This window comes from Diadema setosum, chromosome 1 (genome assembly GCF_964275005.1).
Source record: "Diadema setosum chromosome 1, eeDiaSeto1, whole genome shotgun sequence".
Lineage (NCBI taxonomy): Eukaryota > Metazoa > Echinodermata > Echinoidea > Diadematoida > Diadematidae > Diadema > Diadema setosum.
In genome coordinates this window covers 30,575,034-30,586,069 of record NC_092685.1, presented here as the reverse complement: position 1 = coordinate 30,586,069, position 11,036 = coordinate 30,575,034, and the positions used below count along the sequence as shown (strand labels likewise).

Here is an 11,036-nt window from a genome sequence, read left to right as displayed (position 1 = left end):
GGAAGAAACGGACCCGATGACATGATTTTCTCCGATGACCACTGCGCACTGAATCAAATTGGTGAATGAGCTTGTTTGCAAGATGTAGGTGATATTTAAGTTGTAGTTTCATACCCTGAAACAATATTTAGGTTGTTCAATTATTTTGAAAGGTATACAAGCAAAAAATCCGATTGCATTTTTTTGTTGTTGTGACAATGCAAAACCATGAAGAGTCAACATATTTACGATAAAGGGCGAATACTATGGGCGAATAATTTATGAACGAATCGTGTTGACAAGGTAAACTTCGGCCTGACGTGTGTCACACGTATCATATGTGTGGTGACTACTGAAAATTTTCTACGAAGTAAGTTTTACCTTTTATCTTGACATTATTTTACTAGTATCAGGTCCTTGATATGTTATTATGATAAGTAATTAAGTTTTATCGCTAGAAAGTAGGTGAGGGCAAGCTAGTTTTGGGTCTTTGCAGAAATATAAACCGTCGCAGCTCGTCGGGAGGCAGCTAGCGGCTTGTTGCCGTATACACAAGCCAGCTCTCCCGGGGCGGGGCGGGGCCAGAGGGCAGAGGGCCGAGGGTCCAGTCTAGACTGTTCCGGGCCGGGTCTTGGCGAGCGAGGCAAGGCCTAAGGCACCTACCATGTAAGACCAGAGTTCGACGGCGTTCCTTTTTTCTTTTTTCAAAGCTGTCTGGATGTGGCCATAACCAAATCAAAACGGCTTCTCAGTGATTAGCTTTGTCTAGGCAGCTCTGGCTAGAGCTTGCTTTTGCTAAATTGACTGCATGGGCACAGATCTGACTTGAGATTGAGTTGTAACTTGTAAGAATTGGTGTGTTGAATTCTCACCTTTTGTTCTTTCCATTTATTTACATTTAATATCATCATCATCATCATCATCATAATCATCATGTATCGTATCATCATCACCACCATTAAATGTAGGTCATAACATGGAGAACAGTAATACAGATTGAACATGCAATTTTGAATTGCTAGAATGTTTGTTAGTGTACCGGTATTTAGAGCTTCCTGACCCCTCTGGGTTTGCAGCAGGGATGGCCGAGACTTGCATCCAAGTAGTATATCAGAGTTAATTTGGCTAGGGATTTTAGCATTTTTGGTATGGGTTAATCAGTATAATTTGCTTATAATGACTTGACACTTTAAACTTTTTCTTGCTCTCTCTTGTCAATGTCCAACAGGACAAATAGGCACCACACATGCATTTCTTCTTTCCCCCTCATGTTCCCATGCTCTCTTTGTAAATACCCCCCCCAACTCCTATCAAGTATCATTTAAACTATTTGCAAGCATATAGATTGTGTTCACGGGGGTTGCAACGATTTTCAAGCTTTAAGCTTATGTTGCAATTCCTTTGCGTGTTCGTTACCTTGAATAATGTAGCTCTCTTAGTGGAGTTGTATACTATCCTGTAACTACTTCTTATCAATGTATACTTATTGTATATATTCTGTCTTGGCTATATGAGATGTACTTGCATATATTTGTATGCATTCCTATTTTGTGAACACGCATGAAATCTTGAATAAATAAATAAATAAATAGATAAATACTGCCACTGGGATTTGTCTGGATGGGGAGATTCATTTATTTTGCCCAGGTGGGTTGGTTGGGATTTGGGAATGTCATGCCACGGGGTTTGTTGCGAGGGAAATTCATTTATCTTACATATGATTATTACGAGTGAGTTGGAAATGTACTACTACTACAACTACTGAATACTAGGGTTTGAGGACAAACATTGACATTTGAGGAATAGATATTATTTTAAGTGCCTCAAATACTGCCCGGCCTGTTGAGTACTTGGCCGGAGATTTCTACACAAAAACTGCAAATACTAAAAAAAGTGCAACTCAATACCAGTCCTGGCCATCCCAAGGTACCCAGGGGTGGGGTCTACATTGATAAGTGCATTATTCAGAGAGAGTAACAGAAAAATAAGATGTAAACACATTATTATGGATGTGGTTTGCTGAAGTAGGGATATCTAACTTTCCTTGTGATTGCTAGGGAGTGTCTCCTAATTGCTTAACCTTGCCTTCATATGAACCTTTTTTTCATTGTCAAGATGCAACCAAACTAGAGATATATGTAGGAAAGAGATTATCTGTTTGTTTTTGTTTTTGTTTTTTTTCATTGGACCCCCCCCCAAAAAAAACCCAACCAACCAAACAAACAAAAAACAACAACAACAAACTGACCAATCAAACCAATTAACCTTGTCTGCAGTAACTTTTGTCAAGATATGTTCTTTAAAACCTAGAATTTGCTGCCAGTCATCACACCTTCATTACTGTCTCTCAGATGGTATACAGGCCAGCCTACAAAGATATATTTAAAAGAAAAAAAGTCAAAGCTGATATTAAGCCACACCCGATATTGTTATATGAAAAATCTTTGTTGGGAATCGCATAATACTGGGTTTCCACAAGCTGATAGCAACATTCATAAACCTCCAGTTTCCAATGGTGTGTGCCACTTCAGATATGATTTCAAAAAGGAAGGATGCTCTCGTGCATCCTTAGTCGGTCACTTCCTTTTAAATTACATTCATTTATATTCAGTGCCATGTATTTGAATAAATATCAATTTTGTACATCATTTCTTTTTGTTAATTTATGTCTGCTCTAGGCTGAATCCATGGCAGGATGTTTGGTAGAGCTGTACATTTGGTCAATCAGAGGTGGCTATGGGATAAGAGGTATGTACAGGAAGTGATGGATCAAAATCAGATTACCAGAATTATCGTCCTTTTGTAATCCATTTTATTCCCCTCTACATTTTTCTCTTGCACCGAGGAGTACACAGTATAAAAATCAAGTGTTACATAGCCATAACACAGATTTAGTGAGAAATAGTTGTGTCCACAAACGGCTGACACTTCACTTTGGCATGCCTTTGATGGGAAGTGTTTCCCAAAAATGTTGGGTTCTGATGCAAGTCTGTTCCCAGAATATACAATGTATCATGTGTCTTTCAATGAATATTTTGTAAGTTTTGTGTTGCATATGAGGTGCCTTGTGTAGAAAATTTGAATTAGTAAGAAAGAACAGATTTTTGACTTCATATTGATTGATGAAAGTTACAAATGGCAAACAATTATGTGATGATGCAGGAAATAACTTCAAAGAGTGAAACTCTCAATCACTAAGATTTTAGGAAGAGGTGAATGCACTGCTTTATGTTATATTTAAATTTGTGAATGGATTTGAGACATGGGTAGGTATTAAGGTATGGTGAACAACTAATGATATGTTCCTGTCTTTTTTAAATCAACAGATAGCAATATCAGTTGTCATGTGTACCATGACAAAGGAGATATTGGTAAGAAACATACAATTTTTGCAAACTTATGATTTTTTTTTTTTTTTTGGTGCCCCAAGAACAGTAGGATTCTTAGTTCTAGTGTATTCATTGTAACTCTACAGGTCAAGGAAGAGATGAACAGGACCTGATTGAAAGTAAAGCCTACTATTAGCGCATCAAGCTCTGAGTGAATTTTGCTATAAAATTTATCATTATTTATTAAGATTAGCACTTCAAAATCACAATGCATATCTTTTACTGAAGAAAGATAAGATTGAACAGGTTAAAATTCATGACTCTGCACAAATTAAAAAAGACTGCAATGCTTTAGAGATAAACAGGAACCCTTTATGTAAAATCTAATCTGAATTTAAGAATCAGGCTTGAATTAGGAATTAAGAGGATTTTGATAATTCACCAACAAGATGATAAATAAATATATGTGGCTGTGTCATGGGAAAAGCAAAATATATTACAAGACAGGATGCACTGAGAATTATGAAAGGAAAATTCTTGAAGCATAAATGGGTCAAGACTCACAATCTGCTAATTTGATATTAGGGCTGCTAATTGTATTATTAAAGGGAAGATAAACCCCAAGAGCAATGTGGATTTAGTGAAAGCAGCAACATTAGTAGAACACATCAGTGAAAGTTTGAAGAAAATCGGACAATCGATGCAAAAGTTATGAATTTTTAAAGTTTTGGTGTTGGAACCGCTGGATGAGGAGACTACTAGAGGTTATGACGTATGAGTGGACAACAATACCAAGAAAATATAAAGAAAATTCTACAAAAATCCATTTTTCTTGAAAATTACAAATTCCATCAACTTGATATTGACATATGTTAAGGGTAGCAATTATTCCCCCTGCTTTCTGAAAGAGGTTGGTCCATTGCTCTTTCATGATTCTAGAAAAGTGAATTTTTGTTGAATTTCCTTTATATTTTCTTTGTATTGTTGTCCACTCATACGTCATATCCTCTAGTAGTCTCCTCATCCAGCGGTTCCAACACCAAAACTTTAAAAATTCATAACTTTTGCATCGATTGTCCGATTTTCCTCAAACTTTTACTGATGTGCTCTACTAATGTTGCTGCTTTCACTCAATCCACATTGCTCTTGGGGTTTATCTTCCCTTTAAGTGAAACATATTTGCTAGTTGTACCACTGATTGGTTTGTACATACCTGTATTGTGATGGTGTAATGTACATTTCAATATATATTCTTATTTATGCGGTCATTTTCTTTATATTTTCCTCCACAGTTAATACTGGTTATATGGACCAGAAGCAGCAGTATTTAGAGAGTAAGTTATAGCAGATTAAGGACAACACTGATCATATAATTGAATGCCAAATTGGAAATAAGCTGTTCAATTTAATGCTCACAATCTTTGATAGTGTCATGGATCTTTGCAACAAATTTTATCATTTTCAATGATAGGACAATCTCATCATCTGAATCTTTGATGTGCTTAGCGCTGGTGAGATGTAAATCATAAATCCATGTGACAGTAATTTCATGCCAATTTAGTGGGAAAAAGAAATGAAGACATTGTGCTTGTGCTGTGCTGTTTCGACTAACATATATTTTGGAGATCATGATGTATCTAAAGAAGAAATGTGTTTAGGAGATGCAAATTTCCACTGCATTCTAATTCTTGTAGCTCTTTTTTTTTTTTTTTAAGTTTCCTCATCATGTAGTCTTTTCAGATAAGACTGGCTTTTGTCAGTATGTGTCATGGTTAAACATGTCTGTATTCTGCTGTAAAGAATTCAAAGCAGATAGTAGGCAAATATAATCTAGATAGGAAAAAATGCCTGAGTTTTATCCTTGGGCCTAATTTTTTAATGTATTTGATAGTATTTGATAAATTAATTCATTGATTTTAAAGCTAGATTTGAAAGTGATGCAATGAATCGAATCAGTGCAGAATGTGAAAGCAGTCCCATTGAAAGGAACAAGTGTATGTTGATGATTTTCTTCTATTTGTTCAGAAAGAGAAAATTCAAATATGGACAAACAAGATGCTGTGATAGAAACTAAAATCTACAATGAGACTGGTCATGTACATACTAAGGTTTTATATCAAACCTCATGTGTAAAAAGATGCCTGACCATTATTGTGTCGTTTATGTTTTTGTTTGTTTACATGGATATCTAGGCCGGGATCAAGTATGGACGCCAAAGAACAGGAGGCCCGATAAGCTCAGAGATATTCTGAAAGAAGCGGAGGTAAGTGGAGCTATTGTTGTGCAAGGAATTGCTTTTCACTGTGTTCTCTCTTGTGTGTGATATGCCTTGGGTGTCCAACACTGATGAAAGTGAGTCACAAAACCAAATGCATATATAGCTGAAAGTTGACTTCATTCCTGATGTCCAAGCTTGGATCAAAGATGAGTCGGTTTCAGCTTGATCTCACATCATCAGAATACATGTTACAATATTGGAAGAGAATATGGATGACAGCTGATCAGAAAGTAGCATGCTGTGGCCAATACCAAGTAAGATCTGAATTGATGATGATGATGATGATGATCCACAGCATTTGTATAGTGTCATATATCTGTTGTAGAAACAGTCAAAGGCGCAGACTCATCCAAGAGAGACATTAGCAATGGAATACCCGGTGAAAAATGTCAGTCTTGAGTGAGGCTTTGAAGTGCTCCAGTTTGTCAGTTTCACAGAGAAAAGATGGGAGGGAGTTCCATAGGCGAGGAGTGATAGAGGAAAATGCCCATATCTCCATTTCCCTTGAGATGTGTCATGGGCATCTGGAGAGTAAGGCCAGATGAATGAAGGCCAGGGCGAGGCTGATGCCGCTTGATTAAGGAGAGACAGGTATCCCGGGGGCCTGACCATGAATGGCCTTAAAAGTGAGCATTACGATCTTGAAATCAATTCTGTTCTTGATTGGAAGCCAAAGCAGCTCAGCCAGGAACATCTCAGTCTTCCCATTATAGCTGGGGCCTGTTCATAAATATTGAGCGTAAATTCACTAGCAAATTGCATTTCATAAACAACTTTGCGATTGATCGCAAGTAACGCTCAATCTCCTGAAAGTTACGCTTACCTGTAATTTTTCTTGAAATCAAGGGTGTCTTTATGAAACAGGACTTACTTACACTCAATATTTAAACTTACGCTCGATTCAATGAGTTACGCTCAATAAATCGCGCGTGATATCAATCACAACTCTTTATGAGACAGGCTTATGGAGAAGATCTTCTCCCCCAGCACAATTATAATTGAATCCTGATTGGTTAACTGTTTGTAACTTAGATAGTCACCACAAAAATCGGGTGTGGTGTGGTTTGACCAAGTTAGTTTGGCACAAAGAAAATCATATGAACAGTAGAGGGAAAGGTGTGAGTGGATGTGGTATCATCCACGATGTGTAGTTGTTTAGATTAGGTCAGGAAATGATGTGCCTCAATGGGAAGGTAGGTCCAAGGATGATACAAACAAAGTGTGTGCTGAGGAAGAGAGGTTTATGGTAAAACTGTATTTATGCAGACCTCGAAAGAACGCTGCTCTTCGACTGTCACTATTTGCCTTCCTTACACTCTCCCTATGTTGGATCCCTCCTTCACTCCCCTCTCTCTAGGTTGTTCTCTCACCAACCAACAGTCCTTTTATGAACTACATGCACACGGTGGTTACCACAAACCTCTCGTTCCCATATACATCACCATGCAAACTCTCAAATAACACATTAATGGGGTGCGCTATAGGTCTACTAGGAACAGAGCCATCTGGTCAGGTTGTGGTTAGACAGAGGGGAGACAATAGGGGCCACTTTGAAGACAAATGAGGTTGTTTCAGGTCAGGAGAGTGATGTGTGGTCCGAAGAGGGCAGTGCACTTTATGTAGGTTCCAACTACTCTATACGCTGAATATTTTCCAAGGTTTTAATTTTCCTGAATTTTGCAATCCTGACGTGAATGTGACGTGCATACATACGTTTCTACGTTCAGGCCTTTAACTCCACAATTGCGAATTTAACCACTAGCGAAAATGTCAGAAGTCCTGATTGCCCCAAAATTGGACTTGCTATTAAAATATATGGCATTATATGAGTGGATCTATGTAATAATAAGTGGTGTAGCAGAAAATACTTTGCACTTATGACCAGGAGGCCCTGGGTTTGAATCCTGCCCAGTGTTTTTGTCGTAGGACTACATATGTTTTGGTAGCTTGCTCGGTTTTAAACTGTATGCATAGATGGTCCAGGATAGTGTAATGGCAGGGCCTTTTGGAAGAGCAGCACATGTAAAAGAAGAGGCAGCCCAGTGTAAATAAGACTGTATCATTATTGTTGATGTTTCTATTGTTCCTGTAATTCTTATCATTATGACAATGTACATGCAACTACTGCTACTGCTGCTGCTGCTGCTGCTGCTGCTACTACTACTACTACTACTACTACTACTACTACTACTACTACTACTACTATTACTACTACTATTACTACTACTACTACTACTACTACTACTACTACTACTACTACTACTACTACTACTACTACTACCACTACTACCAGTACTACTTCTACTACTACTATCCTACTACTGTACTACTATATGATTTATGGTTTATTATAAACCAGCTGACTCATTTACTCTCAACTACTTAATTTTCTTTTCCAGCAATCCTGCATCCATTTTCGTATGTTTTGGAAATAGGTCGGCAACTTGTGAATTACGGTTGATTCAGAAAGATGGACTAATTTCTTTGTGTACTTTCATGCAATGACAGGAGCTGCTCACACAACATGAAGTTGTGGCCACCCTGTGGAGATCCCAGAAACATGTGCAACTCTTGCTGGCCAACTGTGTGGTGCTGTCCGTCCAGATAGCCACCCACAGTGGGGACATCGACCGACTGGTCATCGATCGCAGCCTCCAGGGAAAAGTTCCGGGAGACATTACCACTGGTGGGTGGTGATGGGCTTCTCAATGTTATATGCAGATGCTTTTCAGGAGTTGATCCATATACTTAAGTCTAATGTTGAGTCACAAATAATGCTCGTTATGTAAACCTTGAACAAAGTGTTTCTCATTCATGATGGAGGTGGATGTCTCAATACGACAGGGCACACTAGAGCACTTAGTGACAGTTTATGTAGGTTATACATATTAGTATTTAGTTCATATGCACATTATTAGCTGTACATTAGAGTCTGTGTTTGCATGGTTTGGGAAAAACTTACAATTCATACACAAAAAAGGCTAATACAAGGAATTATTGCTACTACAATGTATATCTTTTCATTTGTTGGTTCTAAAGTTGATGTGTGTTTCGTCCCCATGTTTTTAACTGATATCAGTTGGGAGGACTTGGCCAGAGAGGGCACCCAACTTTTCACACCTGCCTCTTGTATTGCTGCTGTAGAGCAGTCAGTAGAAACAATGGCATATCTCTACAATGTATGCAGTGTTTTGGGGGGATTTCATTGTGTTGTCTTGATTATTTCAATAATGCATCTCTTTGCTTCTATGATCCATCACCTTGGATGATGACAGAGTCACCAAACATTGATCTTCTGATTTGGAAAATCTCTGCTCTTTCCAGTGATATGTAGATAAAGATTGCCTTATTCTATGTGTAAGATTATTACAGAAATGGTAAAGAACCTGATAACAAATAAAAAAAAAATATGAAAGTGGTTTCTATCATTGTCTGAATAAAAGTGATATTGGTGATGTAAACAACTTTATCATTCACTATTAATAATTCATTATCTCGGAAACATTGCAGCAATGTAGACTTTAAGTTCAACGAATTAATACTGTATGTAGCAGTAGCATGCACATGAATAGACAGACGTCATGGACAATGAAATACTTTAAGAAAAGGGCTGAATGTTCAAAGGGTAAGAGGGAAAAACCTGATGAAGAGACTAACAGGCTATCTGATTAGGTCACTTTTCAAGCATGAGAGGAGCTGGAAAGCCAGTCACACTAGCAAACTTCTCAAAGTTTAAGTGGCCAGTCTGAATGCAAACTTCCCCAAAACTTTTCATGAAACTTATCGCAAAACTTCTCACTCAAATTAGGGAAATTTCTCGAACCCCCACAAAAGTTTGTGCAGTTTGAATGCAAACTGCTGGAAACTTTGTGGAGTTTGACCTATCGATATCCCAAGTACTCATTGTATTTGTCAGTCAGCTGTTAAACAGTGCATGCTTTCTTTTTCGTTGCGCATCGCGCCAGTGACCCAAACTTCGAGAATTTATTAAGAATTGAACCTTCAAGATGTTTTGCTACCAGTGTGAACGGATGAGCAAACTTCGCGAAGCATTCACAAAGCTACATTGTACCTGGTAAATTTTGCAAAGTTTTGCCAGTGTGAATTATTTGTGCAGGTACTAAAAGATGTGTGTGGATTAGATTTTGTGAAAGCTGGGAATGTCTATCAGAAGTGGCCATTGTATTATCATTGCCGCAGCTGTCATGACAAGCTCGTTCATCATGTGCACCTGGAGTGACAAGCCCAAAGCCGCCTTCATCTTCTTCAGCAAGAAACCCTCCCAGTCCGGTGATTCAGCGAGGAAGGTGGAGAAGTTGTCCTCTGTAGATCCCAAGGTGAGACTTCTATTTTCTTCTCTGTCATGCTTTTGTTGTTGGCAGATAGCTGAGGAATTGTGGTCCAGTTAAATAGTACCTTACCTGGCACAAGCACTTGTAAGGAAAAAAGAAATAATAAATTGACTGTACAGGCATTTCTTGAGCAAAACAAAAAGGGCCTAATAAGGGCCATGTACTTGTGGTCGTTGACTCTCAAAGAGGTTATAGTTAGAGAAAAAATAAGTATAATCCTGTGGTGGCATTTCCTTATTGATTCCTTAGTGATTATCAGGGATTACTTTGTGCTTGATGGGATTATGGTGGTGACTGGGGCATATCTTTCCTTTGTGGATTGTCTTCTTTTCTGGAGTGATTGCCAAGACGTTTGTGTATGCAAGGCCTAGGATCAACTGGAACAAGTTTTATCGCTCTCTTTTTATCTATTTATTCATGTATATATTATCAGGTATCATATGTGGATCTCCCGGGGCCAAAGAACAGGAAACTGAAAAGGTCACTTTCTGTAAACACTAACCAGGAATGGGTAAGTTTGAAGAGATAGCACCACTGCTCTGGTGGTTTACCACATAGATGCTGAGTGCATGCAGTGCAATTTTGCTTTTTGAAAGACATATATTCAAGATGATTTGAAATCAATAAGTTGAGAATTGATCCATACTGCATATTCCCTCTGTATAAATGCTCCTTCTGGCATATGTATGTGTGTGTGGGGGGAGAGCTGAGATTGTCCTCAAAAGGCAACTCATTTTACTCATTTGGTGGGGCTTTCTGTCTTCTGTTTGCAATAATGGAATAAAGTATCCTGTAGCACAGATAAGTCCTCTTGGAAGAGAATGAAGATTCAAATTTTTAGGAAAAAAGGTAAAAAGGGAATATGCATCATGACCAATTTCCATGGTTGAATACAATCTTTAAGTGCTTTGACACCTTTTTGAAAACTGTTGTAAGCACCCACTTATTGTGCCAATTATTGTGTTGTAATCATAATGAGGATGATGAGGATTATTATTATGATTTTTATAATCATTGTTATTGATTATATTATATTATTGTTACTATTATTATTATCATTATTATTATTGTTATTATTATTATTATTATTATTATTAT

At 37.8% G+C, this 11,036-nt stretch overlaps 1 protein-coding gene across 1 annotated transcript in view; it reads left to right on the top strand.

The window, feature by feature from the left end:
• Positions 1-303: 303 nt before the first annotated feature.
• Positions 304-11,036, top strand: part of LOC140229613 (WD repeat-containing and planar cell polarity effector protein fritz homolog) — an 81,260-nt gene continuing 70,527 nt past the window's right edge. Inside the window, exons 1-8 of the mRNA XM_072309864.1 lie at positions 304-349; positions 2,658-2,727; positions 3,306-3,350; positions 4,601-4,642; positions 5,501-5,571; positions 8,095-8,272; positions 9,787-9,923; positions 10,372-10,449. Of these exons, the coding sequence (XP_072165965.1) occupies positions 2,667-2,727; positions 3,306-3,350; positions 4,601-4,642; positions 5,501-5,571; positions 8,095-8,272; positions 9,787-9,923; positions 10,372-10,449 (612 nt within the window). The 5' untranslated portion in view covers positions 304-349; positions 2,658-2,666. The remainder of the gene's footprint in view (positions 350-2,657; positions 2,728-3,305; positions 3,351-4,600; positions 4,643-5,500; positions 5,572-8,094; positions 8,273-9,786; positions 9,924-10,371; positions 10,450-11,036) is intronic.